This window comes from Ischnura elegans, chromosome 2 (assembly GCF_921293095.1).
Source record: "Ischnura elegans chromosome 2, ioIscEleg1.1, whole genome shotgun sequence".
Lineage (NCBI taxonomy): Eukaryota > Metazoa > Arthropoda > Insecta > Odonata > Coenagrionidae > Ischnura > Ischnura elegans.
Genome location: NC_060247.1, coordinates 60,987,202 through 61,004,143, shown reverse-complemented (window position 1 = coordinate 61,004,143; position 16,942 = coordinate 60,987,202). Strand labels below are relative to the sequence as shown.

The following is a 16,942-nucleotide window of genomic DNA, read 5'->3' as shown; positions in this document are numbered from 1 at the left end:
ATGAAGACAAAAATAGGGTATAAAATTTAAAAAAAATTCCATTAATTAAAAAAACGAAAATTTCGATTCACATTAATGACAATTTAACATGTTGTGACGTGGATTATTTATCTCTGACCAAGAGGTAGAATAATTATTTCTGTATCAAATAATAAGATTGTTGGTACTTTGACATTAAACCTTCAAATTTATGAATATTTATGAATCATCATTGATAATATTTTAAAGGAAACCGATTTCTTAGACTATTATAAGAATCTATATTGTTAAATTAAATTTATATGATTACCATTTATAAAATTATTATTTATTTGATAAAAAAAACCAACTTTTTCAGGATTATTACATATTTCTATTATAACGGGCCTAATTTTCTTCTGCTTGTTCAATTTCAGCCACCAAACACGAGAATTTCTGTTCAATAAATCTCCGAATCTAGCTGTGTACGTCGAAGTAAAATATGCTATTAGTCTACCCCGGAAAACAAGGAGAAATTTTAATAAGCGTATAATAAATTCTCTCAACTGGTTCAAATTTATTTGTCGTTTTGGAACTTATTTTCCAAAAAAATGGCATTCAGTATTAATTATTAGATTAGCTACCACTACGCGAAGGCAAATTCTAGAACATGCCAATTTAAGTGAAGTTTTCTCGGGTTTCACACCGAAAAAACTTCAAAAAAAAAAAACAAAACCAAAAATTATATGCCAATTTAATGTACCCAGTATTAAGGGAAGCTTAACCTTCACCTGCCGTCAACTGAAGTATCGAAAGTAACATATGGCAAAGACTGAAGTAAAGTAAACCTAACTTTGCAATACACTTTGCTGAAACACAAAAACATAAAGAACAATAGCTATATGCTTCAACGATCAAAAAATGTGTAGTTGAGACGTTGAATAAATAAATAAATGTATGAACCAGGCGGCATATTTTTTTGAACATTGCTTCACCTATAATGCTGTGGTGAATTGGTGGTGCACTCGCAAATGACTAGTACCAAAATCATCGTAAATACAAGATTTTTTCCAATAACCATGTCAATGCAAATCAAGGTTCTATTTTTTATGTATTTTTAGAGGAATTAGCAGCAAAGAAGTTTTTTATAAAATCAGAAAAACATCCCATTTCACCTCCTTTTGTAATAAAACGAAATTATTTGAATAAAAGAACGAACCCGTAACCAAAAAGTTCTCCCCCAAAGCTCTTTCTCATATCACCAACCATTTCCGCAAGGGATTAAAGAAAACTGTTTGAAGTAAGGAAAAAACAATCATAGTTTATTTATAAATTATGCACAACAAATTCCGCTCATAAAGCCACTTCGTGAATTCAAATTAGTAGGTACATACAACCGTTACTGAAAATAAATTTTACACGACAAATTATACTGTGAGTAATATTCCAATCCTTCCGAGTGGACGGCGGGAAATTCTCACGAATTGGCACGAGAAAATATTCCCCTAAAAACATCTTGTACAAAAGCAATAAGAAGTCGGAAATCTGAAAACCGTAGTAGTCTGCGCAGTGGTCCGGAAAGCCAAAGGTTGATTTTCGGTCGAGAGGTTTTTTTTCTATAGCGATGAATATAAATTCTTATCTTTCTTATATATATATATATATGTATATACAAAGATTTCCTGTTTTGCGGGAAAGTTTGTCTTTTTATGGCATGGTGAGGGTTATACCAAATTTCTTCCGTAGTTTTATTTGTAATTTCCTTAATAAAATATTTCCGCTATGAAACACCTAAAAAGTCCACCAACTAAAATACAATAGTACAAACTATGACCTTAATGAACTCACACTAAAGATCACAGCAACTACTTAGAATGAAGGAGAAAATCATCATAATATTTAGTCACTAATGCAATGTCAATATTATTTTATAAACGATGACCGATAAGGACTGAAAACACCGTTACCTTCAGTCACTAATTCTTATAATTGATACAAAAATAAAGCTCAAGATTACGGAACAAAATCGAATAAATTAAGTGATGAATTCAATTGAAGAAATATCTTTTATACATCTCCTTCTATTAATGTGGCTCCTTAAGCAATTTAAGCTGCAACACTTCTCACGATAAAAACAAATCATTTGAACCGCAGTGAATGAGAGGTATAATTTAGAATATATGATAAAAAATTTAACCCAAATAGTGACCCAAATGATCAATTCCGTCCCCTTGCGTGACATTTAATCTCGATTACATCATCTTTCAAAACCCTTCACCAGTTTTCTGCGGCCCCATCCAGTTCCGACAGCCTAAAAATGTTAGGTTAAAAAGCCTCATCCATGTGTACACGTCCTCATGGCCTTAATTGTGATCCGTTTTCATTTACATATTAAAATAATTATCTCTTAACGTTTGGAATTCCATTCCGTTATTCAGAATAAGTCACTGAAGTCACTACGAACGAACTAACTACTCTATTGGTACCTTGAAATGCATCCAAATACATTCCAATATACGTTACGCTACCAATGTGCTTCCAAAACCAGAAAAAATTATAATATGAACCGTATATCCGTATATAAATAACACATATATTTCTATAAAAATCTAATGAAACCCATCATATCTTGAGAGGTTATAAATAAAAACAAAGGTTCAACAATCGGTTTTATTGAGTTTAATTTAATTAGAGAATCATAAAATCCATCCCTTCAGAAACTAAAATTTAATTTAAAAGGTATAAATAAACCCCCATTGAGTACATTAAACCAGAATGCATACCACATTCATCAAATCAGCAGCTCCAACAGACTAAAGTACGAAGCATTACAAAGCTGAGTGAAGAATAAAAATCACATCCAAATTGTTTGTCTTGAATGTAACCCGAGGCTCAGAGAACGATAAGGTCAACTGCTCCAAACAAGAGCCTTACCATTCAAGTAAAACAAAGCCTGAAGGCTTAAATCCAAATCAATGATAAAATTTAGGTCACTTTTGAACACAGATTTGATTCGGAACGGGTACCAAGCAGGTTTTTTGTGAGTGCACTCATTTTATTTTTTGGTCCAAAATGAAAGTCTCTGCCCGCTAAACTCGAAGGCCTTAACCTTAGATTTCATTTTCCATAAGGTTTCGACACTGTTAAAACGTTCCAAAGCACCATTCAAGGGTTAAAATTCTGCTCTTAACGGAACTGACTATTACAGCCAGCCAACTGAAATGGAACTCCAATTTGCATGTTTATCTTTTCCCATTAGTCTACTTTTACATGGATTTACTATAGGAAGTACCAACCGTTGGCTATTTTTGCCTTTGCATGAATTTCTGCGTATTTTTTGTTATTACGCGTAATATTTTTATGATTGTGTGGTACGAATGTGGGAATTGTCCTGCGTGCTGGTGAATGGTCACCACCTGCCAAACACCCTGGTGGTGGCTCGCAGGGTACCATGTAAATGTACATATTTGTAATCATTATTTTATAAAACCTTGAAAAATCTTTACGAGATACGAATGTCAAACTCAATCTTTTCAGCCCATTTTTGTGCAAATAATTTTCAGTCACACTTACCACCATTCTATGCGAGAGGTATGAGCAAATGAAAATGGCTTTAAATTTCTATCATACGTAGGCTCTTGGGGAAACAGGCAATTCGCTTCCCTATTCCAGTTGATACGACACTATGTGAGGGTGGGAGGGAGGAGGGGAGTTGGTGATTTGGCAACTGTGAGACAGTTGAAAACCCGAAATGGTTGGAGGCCGATGACTGACTCCCTAAGCGTCCACTGACCGCCGACCACGGGGTTAGGAATGGGCAGGTGGAGCGTGCATTTATGCCACCACCTGTGACCTCGGTCTTCGACGCCATTGTGAACGACGACTCACCAGTTAGAAGGGGAGAACTATTTAAGAAGCAGGCGAGCACGCATTTGGCACATTCAAAGGAGAGACCGAGATAAGCACCCAGCAGGCCCCAAAGGACACGATAACCATGAGGACTTGGGTAAGTTGAGCATTTATTTCAGCTTGAGCGGCAAAGACAGGAAAAATCACCCCTTCAATCGACCCTCTTGAGAATATTCAGGATCAAAATACCGAGATTTCAACCGCGGTCACTATCGTAGAGCAAGTAGGTCGCGTAAATGCGTTGTTATTGCACTATTCTTCGTTAGGGAAAATATATGTGCTACTACGTACTTAACTTTATTGTCAGTAATTTGACTTGTAATCACAGTTATAAGTGTTTAAACGTGGTAAACTCCATATCAATTTCACCACACTACAATTTCGACGACTGGCAGCAAGATATTCGATGAAATATTTTTTTACAACCCTTGCTTCACAAATTCCACCCATGTAACTATCAGTGGACAAAAATAAATTTTGAATCAATTGCTTTGCATTATATTCGGCTCATCTATTTTTATGATAATTTTTTCGATCAATATTCCAATCTTTAATTCCTTTTTAATTGATTTGTCTATTCTCTGTTTTTTTAAATTAATCAACAATAATCACACAAGCAAAAATTTTTGGTTTTACGATAATTCTCGAGTTTACTGTTAAATACAATGAAGATTTTGTAGCCACCAAGTAACGGAATACGCCATAGTAAATTCAAAATTTTTATAAGTAAACGAAAATGTTTACAAGTAAAATTTAAGTAATCATTTTTTTTAATGAAAGAACCATGGAGAGCTTTCACGAATTCGATTAAAACCCATAATTAACGAAAGGCGTAAAAAGCTTCACGTACACTTCTTTAATCCGTTGGAGGAGCCGTAGTAGTTCTCACACGTAGATACCTAGTAAACACTAAAAGATATTCAACCACCGCAAAAAATCCTTGTGTTCACGGAAAATTTTAATGAGCACGGCGTCGTTCATCGATGAACGCTTATCCTCATCACGAAAATTCAATTCATTTGAAAATTACTCGGAACAAAAGGAAAAATAAGGAAACAAACAGTTACGAGCGGCTACGTAAAATTATAAGTGTTTCTTCGTAATCCTAGGGTTGCATAATCACTAATACTACCGTAAATTAGGGGTGCGTTTATTTGCATCATGAATTACCAAAAACAATATCCGGCACTAGCCTAAATCCTTAAAAACCCAATTCTTTAATATTCTCGTTACCATTTAACGTTCGCACTTAGAAAGTCGACTCTTGATCACATACTGTAAAAATACGTAATATTTAAGGATACAAATTCTATATTTTGAGCAGCTATTCCATTAAACAACATAAAATAATAAGGACGTTAAAATTATTTTCTAATGAGCAGGAGAATACCTAAAATTACTGTTACTTTTAATTTACTTGAAAACTTATTCACAATTTTCTGAAATTACCCGCATATACTTCAAATATTCTTGCTATTTTATATTCGTGGAATATTGCAATTATTAACTGCAATATGGATAATTTCCATCCCATCATGCTTCATTCTTGGGAATTTATTCTTTCACAATAGATCTGCATCACCCTCCTGGCACTCGCCACCCTCTCGCACGCCGAAGAAGAGAAGAAACAGGAGAAGAGAGGACTCGCCGGAATCGGCTATGGAGCAGCGCCCGTGATCGGTGCCGGCCATGGAGTTGCACTTGGCCACGGTGCCCTGAACTACGGTGCCGGCTACGGCGCCGGCTTGGGCTATGGTGCTGGTCTCGGCTACGGTGCTGGTCTGGCCTATGGTTCTGGTCTGGGATACGGCGCCGGTCTGGCTGGAGCTGGACTCGCCAGCGGAATCGCCTTAGGAGGAGCAACCGCTTCGGTCCGCACCGTGGCCGTTCCCCGTCCCGTGGCCGTCGCACAGCCATACCCCGTCCAAGTCAACCAGCCAGTCCCCGTCCCACAGGCAGTGCCCGTCCCCGTCGCGGTCCCTCGCCCGGTCCCCGTTCACGTGCCACAGCCCTACCCCGTTGAGGTCCCCCGTCCCGTGCCCGTCGCCGTCCCCAGACCCTATGCCGTCCCCGTGCCACAGCCGGTCGCCGTCCCCGTGGCGGTCCCCAAGCCCGTCGCCGTTCCCCAGGCCGTCCCGGTCCCCGTCCCTAGCCCAGTCGCAGTTCCCGTGGCCCAGCCCGTTGTCGTTCCCCAGCCGGTCGTCGTTGGACGCATCAATGCTGGTGCCATCGGTGGTGCCGTGAGTGGGTACGGTGCTGGTATCGGTGGATACGGACTCGGAGCTGGCTACGGAATCGGCTCTGGCTACGGAATCGGCTCTGGCTACGGAATCGGCTCTGGCTACGGAATCGGCTCTGGCTATGGAATCGGCTCTGGCTACGGAATCGGCTCCGGTTACGGAATTGGTGCCAGCTACGGTAATGGTGCAGGTTATGGACTTCACGGAAAGGTGCACTGAATAGACTGAAATGAACATAATCCTCAATGTTCATAACTATTTTTCATTCTTCTCACTTCATTCTACTTCCTGTTCCTGTCATGTCTTCCATAGAAGGCGCATCAGCTACATAATTTAATTATTATTATTTTATTATACAAAATACCTATTTTTCTATTAATAAAAACTTTCTTTTTGAAGTACGTTATTGTTCATTGATTCCTGTTTCCCCTCACAAAAACATTCACCTGAAGGTATTTTATTACAAAGCTTACTTACCTATTATTTCTTACCTTTCCCCTACTTTAGTATAGCTAAGCCATAACATGAGGCAGTACGGTATACCTACTGAAGGTAAGGAAGTGGAACTGTAGATTTTATTTCCATTGGATGACATTTCGTACGTACAATGTTTTATATCAACTATAGCATTAACGTTGGCGACCATTACGCTTGAAGCTCTCACGTTATTCCAGAATTGACATCACATTTATTAATGGAGCATTAATGAGGAATTTTACTGAAGCCTAGCAGACCCACCAATTAAAACATCAGGAAACCATTTCCATGAATACTCGTGTATCGTAATAAGATATAAAATATGATACGAAGCACAAAAAACCTCCAAATAAAGTCAACCAATGGAATGGTCTGAAGAATATAAGATATTTTATCATAATTATCCTGCAGCACTACCACAACTGTTAACTTAAATGCCACCAAATACAATTTCTTGAATAAATTACAGAAGAAGATCATCAAATGGCAAATGCTCACATTGAAAGGAAACAATCACTCTAAGTAGGCTTGGTGAAAACACCCTTCATCAATAATGTAAGAAATATTGAAATCAGTAAACAACAAAAATATTTAAATTGACGACGTCACTCCAATGTTGTATCGGCTGGAGTGCTCTTTTTTGAATTAAGTACCTCTTCCTTAATTTAGTTCTAACCAAACCAACGAACTTCATCTCCTCAAATATACTAAAAATTAAAATTTTCTTTTCCATAATAAACATGAATGTTCCTGAGGATATAATTTTTTACAATTTAATTAAACTCAAGATGATTATTTAAGATTGAAGCCTAAATCGAAGGCTACGATTTCACGAAATCGTTGAAATGTATTTGATTTAATTAACTATAGGAGTAATTCACGTTTTTACATTTTTTTCATACTCTTACACTTTAAATCTCATTTAAAGAACAGACATCAAGCAAAAAATTTTTACCGGTCGACAATGTTCACTTCTCAACACTTACTACTGAGATTGACGACACAACACCAAAAACCTCTCACCAATCCGATCTACAAGTGGTCATGAAATATAGATCAATGAAGCATTCACGGGAGAACAATAGATTGAGTCGTCCATGTGAAAGCGAACGTAATAGACAGATTTTTCACGAGTGAATAGCATTCATTAGGTATTGCGAATTTTCTCACACTCCGACTGGGAAAGCATTCTTGTTTCTGAAGCGACGAATGCTCAACAGAGCACCGAAGATCATACAAAAATCCCGGAGATAGGCGTTTCACCTGAAAGGCAGAGTTATTTCCCATCTTTACAGAGAAAAGGCCAAAAATGAATGCCAAGCATTTTATTTTCGCTCATTCGCTTACTATGCCGAAATTTTAGAGAAAAAGGATATTTTATATAAACCATTTCATTCACAATTGGAAAAAAATATTCTTCACTTCCGCGAGCCGGAATCCTAGAAAAATCCATGTTACTCTTAAAATTATCTGCTTATGTATTCGCCCATGCTCCCCAAGCGGAATAAGTTTCGTGCATAAGATAAATGTTATACTTTAACTTAAATTTTTTGCAAAACTAAAAATTTTATCTTTCCCAAGGAAAACAATTAATACCTACAATCGTCCGCAAGCTGAGAAGTGTCGAAGGTGCCCATCAAAACTGTTACTCTGGACGTGGAGGATAACCGTGAATAATTGGATGGTCTTAGGCGCGTCGTAAAACAGGTGATATATCGGAATGACTCCACTCTCCAGTAATGAGAGAGACTTAATTGGGAAAGAAACAAAAAGCTATTAAAATCTCCTAAATAATGGAGCATGGTAGTCTTAAAAGTGGTAATTACAGGGGGAGTTTTAAAAACTATCAAACTGAAGACGAAGGCAGGAATCCATCCTGTTCCTTCAAAGAAGAAGGTAAATCACCTGTACCGCTAACAACTAACTGTACAAATTGTAGCTTTTACAGCACATTAAGCTCATATTGTTATAGTTTTCTACCAATTATGGTAGGTTTCCATGGAGTTCTTGAGAAGGAATTTGGGAAAATCCTCTTTCTTCAAGCACTTCCCTCTTCAATCCAGAATAATACCTAAACCCTTTCATCCTGTCTAAAAATCCTATTCTTTTCCTTCCTCTCCCTCGTTTACTTACCATTCTACCCTCTAACACCATTTTCAATATCCCCTCCCCGGTAAGTACTCTCTCCAACCATACCTTCTATCTCCTCCGTATCTCATCTAAAAGCAGCCTCTCCTCACCCACCCTATCAAGCACTTCTTCATTCTTCTTCCTTTCACTTCACCTTCATTTCCATCCACTTCACGTCCTCCATTCTTCTCCACATCCATATCTAGCATTAGCTTATATAAATTGTTGAAAAAATATGCAGCTAGCCACTTTAATAGCATTATACTATCAACAGTCCCTCCTTATATCAGGTCTTAAGCAGAAAAAAAATTGTACCGCGGGAGCCTGACAAATCGACCGATGACCAAAGAAGTAACAGAACTCCGACCATTACAGAAGTTTTTTGGCCCACTACGAATGAGGCGCGCCGGTTCACTCAACTCTATGACCTTAGCACATGTCACGTAGACTGTAGCGCCTGGATGAGATGAGAGCACTCCATGTTATTAATGAAAATCTATTTGAATATGATTTTTATGAAAATCTGTTAACAAGAAAAAGAAGGCCAAAAGGAGAAGAGAGTGGGGGAATAAAGGGGTTTAAAACCCCCCCAAAAGTTTGAGAGACACTTTATTAAGAGTCCTACAAAGAGTACTAAGAATCCTCCAAATGAATCTCCTCGAAATATATTCTCTCTCCGAATGAAACACCCCGGAATTTTTTCTGGTGAAGGCCCAGAGAGGATATAAAAATACTTATAATAGTAAAAATTATTATGATAATAACACAGCATTAACATTTTGAAGCTCAGTTACAGAGCGTATCAAAAAAATTTTCGGCATTAAATCTTCGATACTGTATGTTAAGAGTTACACTTCTCGACTCACTTCACCTTTGAGACAGTTGATCCAAACCTCAACCCATACCACTGCCGCCACACTGTTCATATTTTCACTGAAGGAGGCCATGGAAAATAATAGTTTTAGCTAGCTGTATCGGGTTATGCATCCGTAGCACTACTAATGAAAAGTACGACACTTGTGGCCCAAGGAAATTCCTTATTACTTCGTATGATATACATTGCACGTATGAAAAACATTGGTGCTGGCATCAATATTGTGCATTAGCAGCACATCTTATTTTCACATGGTCAAATATTAGACTTTAAACAAATAAATCACGATCTATGATTTGGACAAGGTAAGTGGCATAGTTATCGTTCACGGTTAAATAATTTAGGCCAATACTTAATTATCCGATAACATATCGCAGTTTTATGCATTATACTACATTCACAATCAAATAAAACATCTGAGAGCATCTTTCTGAATTAGGGATATTTACCTCACACTTATATTATGCATAACGTCATGGATTTATACTGAACAAATATTTCATAAAAATTAATGCCTATCCCCATTCAGTAAAGTAGACTTGGAGTATCTTCATTCATTATTAACACTTCGTGCATAATTATATCGAACAGGACTCCAAATTCAATACCTTGAGTCCTACACAAAAGGGCAATCAAATGAAAGAACATAAAATGCCTAAAAAAATCAATATTTCCGATATTTCGGCATATACTGTAAACCTAAAGTTTACGTAATACATTTAGGAAAGCTATTTAAGATGTGGTATGGTTTTTATCAAAGCAAGAGATATTTAAACAGTAATGTCATCATTAAGAGTTCGCCTTTCAGAGAAGCACCAGTTACGCACCAGTTTTCATTAAAAAAAAAAAGTCAAGCAACAAGAGCATTCACCGAACGAGGAGTAACGACTCAAATAATTAGCAGACTAGGCTAAGTAAGGAAATGCAGCACCGCGTAAAATTGCCTTTATGAGCTCAAAACACAATCGCAAACGCTCCATAAAATTTCATGTCTTGGATTCGTGTCAAGAGAGCATATCATGATGGTCTGATGACTTTCCAAAATAGTTAAGTGCAATGAAAAATATAATTATTACCTAGTGTCTATCATTTTTTCAGCAAATTTTACTCCATTTTTTCTTGATATTAAACGGGCACGGATTCAAATATTACCCAAGATCAAACTGTGGTCACCTCCAATCATCACCGGAGGTTTAAAATACCATCAAGCTGTAGCTCGCCGAAAAATTAAACTAGCAATTATAACCACCGTATAAAATACGGCGAGAGATTCATCACCAGGAGTTAGTGAAATTCACACCAATTATAGATGCTGCAGAGAAAGAATATAGCTATTATGATCACGAAGTACATCCGAAAGCATCTCAGCATAGTCATCGGTACTAATACCAAACTCTAATCTTGTGAGTTTTAACTCTCGTTTTAGTACAATTGTTTGTATGGGTTACGTGAAACTGTATTTCAAGCAACATTAGCCCATAGTATACCGAGCTTGAACAATGCATCACGTCAAGGAGCATTTTTATAAACATTTAAGAATATACAATGCCTTGAAATTATAAACGTCTTCACAAAGGTAGAAATAACGTGAGCTAAATCCAATTGACATCTTTCATATGCGTGGTGTCTCTATTACTTCAATTATCGTAATGAATGAATGGACAGCCGATCATTTATGAGACTATGAAAATGCTCTTTGCGTGACCAATGAAAGACAACTATAAAGTTAAACTAAACCAGATAGTGTCAAAATATGCTAAAAGCGTTCGACATTATGAGATCTTTTAATAAAATACGAATATTAAAAGTACGCATTGGTTAAGTATACTAACGTGCACATTCTTTAACACAAAGAAAACCTGAACGCAGGATGGGTCCCGCGTAAGGCAAAGTGGTTGGCAAATGCAGTTTATATATTTTAAAATGAGTTATCATGCAATGAAAGAAAAATAAGATTTATTATATATTCTAATTTCATACTTTACTGCAGATGGAACGAGAATCCATTACTACATCGCGTTGTAGAAACAAAAATCCAACAATAAGCAGTGTACAGACTCTAATACTGCTCAAAGACGTAAAGGAAGACCAGCAGGAAAGGTAGCTCATAGTACAATAGGCTCATATGATATGAAGGATTAACAATTCTTGAGAGGTACAATTCGTAACTTCTTACAAAACGGAACGCAAAAGACTGTAGAGAATTCATGAAATCAGTGCACATACCACCCAAAACAAGTATCTTAGAGAAGGAGAAAAAGGATTTTTCCTAAAAATACCTAAAGCGCCAACCTCATTCCTCGATTTGGATCCCTTGGACCTCCCATCTCTTTCGTCACATAAAACGTCCCTTGCTCTTCAATATATTTCGTCCCACCAGACGTTACTGCTGTTCTGCATAAAATATCGGATCATCCAATCTATCCTTCACAATAGATTGTAAAGAACTTCCATACATTCAATAAAACAAAGCCATAACACTACATAATAAATTACCAAACCTATTAAAAAGATTAACCGGCGGTTAAGTTTTATCGTTCAGACAAGAAATGATGAAGGATAGAGATTAATAACATTGCATTACCTCATTCAGAACATTTAAATGGAAATATGGCATAGGTAATGAATCACAGATAAAGCAAATGCTTTTATTTACAACAGTTTACGGAAGAATAAATGTCAATTTTAATGTAAAACCCAATTAAATTTCAGATTACTCTCTTGGAAGAGGCATGTTAGACGATACGGGCCTGGAGCCATAAACTTATCTACTATTGGTAGTGCATCGATGAATTGGGTACGTATTAGAACAAATTATAATCCATTGCGATAAAATGGAACTATTCCATTAAAAAGAACCACCGACTTCGGCAGCTACGCCTAAAAGGATGCATTCAATCTCTTTTAAAGTTTTAAACATTCATTTATCAATTATTCTGTATCCTACTATCACTAAAAATACCATTAGGGCGACAAAATTTGCGGTAATATTTTTCGTTTTCATTTTTAACTACCAAAGGATTCGTGTATCTAAAATACATGCTTTTTCAGAAGGAAATAATGCCATGTAGTAACATGATCATTTTCACTAATATAGATACTTGATAAATTGGCCCGTCGATTTTTTCACCTTCAAAATCGAATTTCACTGGAAAAATGAAGCAGTGACGATCTAAAGGAAATATTTCACAATTACTGGGCAATATCGAATGATGTCCATGAAAGAGTTCTCTCCCTAAAAGTACCAAATGCTAAAAAAAGTATTTAAACCTCATTTAATTAACCTATCTTTCAGACAGTAAAATCTTCATTAGATTAAACTTATAGGTCATCAGAACATTCGTACCACATGTCATAACACAATCTCTATTTAAATCAGAAAGGAAATCGGCCGAGTCATGTTTTAATGCAACGGAAATGAGAAAATAGTGACTATGCGAAAGATCGACCCTTAAGCGCCGAAAATAATGGGACTTAATTTCCGCTTCATTCCTGAATTAGTCTACAAAGTGAAATTTGTAGAGGGTGCAACGGATAACTTTAAGAATCGAAATGCTCTTAGAGGTACAGATTGTCAAATAACAATAAAAAGCGATTCAAACATATTAAAATAAGACAAATACGCTCGCGGGAACGTGGGAGGTGGGCGCATTAATTAGAAAGTAGAGCACGCAAGCGATCGGAATGAGGAAAAAAATAAGTGAAGAGAGCCAAGCATCCGAATCGGTCGAAATAGTGGCGGAAGATGAATCGAGTCCGTGGGGAGGCGAGGGGAAGACGATGATGATTGCTAAGGGTCCTGCGAGGGGTTTGCTTCCGCGCCTGAGAGCCGCTACCGGGTGAGCGGACGAAAGAAAGTATGCACTGCAACGAAGGCCCATCTTCTCTCCCCCACCCACCCCGCTCCCACCCACCCACCCACTCGCCATGATTTCAGCGTAAGCTTCCGTCCCTTCATTTTCACGAGCCCGAGGTATATAAAGTGCGATGGGCACCTCCATTGTCACAACCAACTCTTCGCTTCTTCCGAACACACCTCGAGGATAGCTGGGACGCCATGAAAATCCTGGTGAGTAACAAGTGGTATTCGATGCCTCCGAAGGCTTATATCGGACAGTACTTCTTTCGCAAGCAATCCTATTCGCTTGCGTAACACTTGAGATCATTTTATTCCCAATAGTATATTTAATCCTAATGATTACAATTAGCTTCATTAGATTGAACTAGGTCATCAGACAATTCATACCACAATCTCTATTTAAATCGAAAAGAAATCGGCTCAGTCGTGTTTTAATGCAACGGAAATGAGAAAACAGTGACTATGCGAAAGTTCGACCCCGAGGCGCCGAAAGTAATAGCAGTTGATTTCCGCTTCTTGCCTGAATTAGCCCACCAAAGAAAATTTTTAGAGGGTGCAATGGATAAACTTAAGAATCCAAATGCTTTTAGAGATACAGATTGACAAATAGCAATAAAATGCAATCCACACATTAAAATAAGGCAAATATGACAATCACAAAGGGAATTTATTTTCGAAATAAAAAGGGAAAGGGAAAATGATTGGAGCATTTTCCTTACACAAATAGTGCCATTGCAACGGTGAAAGCAAAATCTGCACTTGCGTCCATTATATATCCTAAGTATAAAAAATCTAATCAGTTTGACTATAGCAATATCATTCCAACCACAAATTAAATTGCTACGATTTAAAATTAGCCTCATCTCTATTCTAGTGATTTCCGTGCATTTCATTTTCGATGTTCAGAAAGTAAAGCACTAGCCGTATGTAAACCGCACAGCAAGTTTTATTTACATCACGTTCTTTAGAGCTTTCTTTAATTCTATCCATGCTAGTATTCAACGCGTAGACAAAGAGATACCAAACAAGAAAAGGCATGCTTTCATGGAATTTGTTAGAGATCTTTTGCAAGACAATACTCGACTCATCATAATTTTTTCAGCGGGAGACTCACACCGGTTGCTTCACATTTTGGGAGGTGCAGCGGAAAAAGAAATATCTCCGGTGGATGCAAAATGGAATGATGAGTATCTAGGTCAGTTCCCAAATGCGAACTATACCGTAAAAAGTTTCACCTTCGAACGATTGAGAAACAAAGGAACCATGAATTTCGAAAACATTTTCGTAAGAAATACAGGAAGGTTATACTAAAGAGTGTACTTCTATTTCGACGTCTGGAAAGTCATCATTTTATTGCATACTTATCTTAGTAACGCATGGCCGCATAGTTAATAATATTTTGACCATCTAAATACAGTATTTGTTTAGGGTCCCGAAACTGAATAGCTTAGGCAGTCAGCTTTATCTTAATACTCTCTCTCGTAAGTACATAACTAAATGACTAAACATGTATAAATATATGATGAACCAATGATTATAATTGGACGGAATTCAGCCTTCAAGGCCATCATAACAAACTAAACTCTATACGACCCCACCTAAGTGAGATGGCCATGAATAAAATCACCCTTAGAAATCCGCATTCAAAATTAAGAACATTCGACGCATTCGATTATCGTAGAATGAGTTAACACACTCACAATTAGATAATTTTCAAACTTATATTTTTCAGATTTGCTTCGCTGTCTTGGCCCTTGCTTCTTCGGGCCTCTCCGAAGAAGAGAAGAAACAAGAAAAACGAGGCTTATTGGGTCTTGGCCATGGCGGTGGACTCGGTGATGCCGGCGGACTATCACACGGCGGAGGATACGGGGGGAGCTACGGGGGTGGCACCAGCTACACGGGAGCCTCATCTTACGGCGGAGGTTACGGCCATGGAGGCGGTCTCGGCGGCGGTTACGGCGGCAGTTACGGCGGCGGTTATGGCGGCGGTTACGGCGGCGGATCACTCGGAGGCGGTCTAGGCGGCGGATTCGGAGGTGGACTCGGCGGAGGCGTCGGTGGAGGAGCCCTCGGAGGCGGCAGCGTCAGCGTCAGGACCGTGACTGTCCCGCGACCCGTCCCAGTTCCACAACCATACCCGGTCACCGTCAACCGACCAGTGCCCGTGCCGCAAGCCGTACCGGTTCCCGTCAACGTGCCGCGTCCCGTTCCAGTCTCAGTACCCCACGCCGTTCCCGTCGAAGTCCCGCGTCCTGTTCCCGTCACAGTCCCACGACCTTACCCAGTCCCCGTACCCAGGCCAGTTGCCGTCCCATACCCCGTACCCAGACCCATCTCGGTACCGCAGCCAATACCGGTGGCCGTCCCGAGGCCAGTTCCAGTGCCAGTAGCTCAGCCCGTGGTCGTACCACAGCCTTACATCGTTAATGTCGGCGGTGCTGGAGGAGCTGGAGGCGGAGGTTTCGGGGGTGGAGCCATCGGGGGCGGAATTGGTGGAGGATACGGCAGCGGAATTGGAGGCGGATACGGTGGCGGTTTCGGAGGTGGCTACGGAGCTGGTATTGGTGGGGGACATGGTCTAGGAGGCGGTTTCGGAGGATCACACGGTCTTGGTGGTGGCTTATCTGCGGGTACCGGTGGCGGTCACGGATTCAGCGGAGGATATGGAGGTGGAATCGGAGGGGGCCAGAGCCTGGGGGGTGGTATTGGGGGTGGCCATGGACTGTCCAGCGGAGGCTACCAATCCGCAGGCAGCGGAGGATACGGAGCTTCCAAATATTAGTCACCCCCTCCAAAAGTTGACGGAAGGGAAGCTGACAGACTGAGATAAAAATGAAGTTCCTCGCATCACACAAAGATCTATCACTATTTTTTTCATTTCTACTAATTCATACAACTTTTGTACATCTTTTTTGTCATTAAATAAAAGTTATGTTTACTTTATTCCTTTTCTTTTTATTATCAAATGGAATAATAAAAGTCCTGGGTATTCAAATAATGTAGCAAAAAAATCAAAAAAACTAAATTTCTATGCCACCTGGATGCACCTGGATATAAGAGTATAGCGTTTAGCTTGAAGCTTAACCAAAAGGGCCTTACATATCGCCATTTAGTCAACCAACACATTCACATCGGACTTCTTCATGGTGTGAGTTAAACTTCAAAGATACATTGTAAAGTAGGTAGATACCTTTGTATAATTTTTCCGGCATGCTATTTCAATGTTGAATACATTTAATTTTTCCACAGATTCCAAAATAGCAAACTTTTCGTTGAGTCCTACATCTGAATTGATCACCTTTATGTATTACAAAATATAGAAATAATCCTCCTTATAAATCCTAACCCCTGAATGGATAAATAGTATTTCGAAAAAAATGCCCAAAATATCGTTCATTTCAATATTTGTTATAATCATGCGTTCACATCCGTCTCCATCCAACGTCTTTATGAACGCAGGCGATCATAGAGCCCTTCAGCAGCTTTCCAAGT

The 16,942-nt window shown here is 38.6% G+C and overlaps 1 protein-coding gene across 1 annotated transcript; it reads left to right on the top strand.

The window, feature by feature from the left end:
• The first annotated feature begins 3,881 nt into the window (after positions 1-3,881).
• LOC124153165 lies at positions 3,882-16,393 on the top strand. The gene is made up of 6 exons (XM_046526266.1): positions 3,882-3,964; positions 5,439-6,323; positions 11,579-11,688; positions 12,301-12,385; positions 13,556-13,657; positions 15,180-16,393. The coding sequence occupies exons 1-6, from the start codon at positions 3,953-3,955 to the stop codon at positions 16,230-16,232; spliced, it is 2,247 nt and encodes a 748-aa protein (XP_046382222.1). The 5' UTR covers positions 3,882-3,952; the 3' UTR covers positions 16,233-16,393.
• Positions 16,394-16,942: the final 549 nt, after the last annotated feature.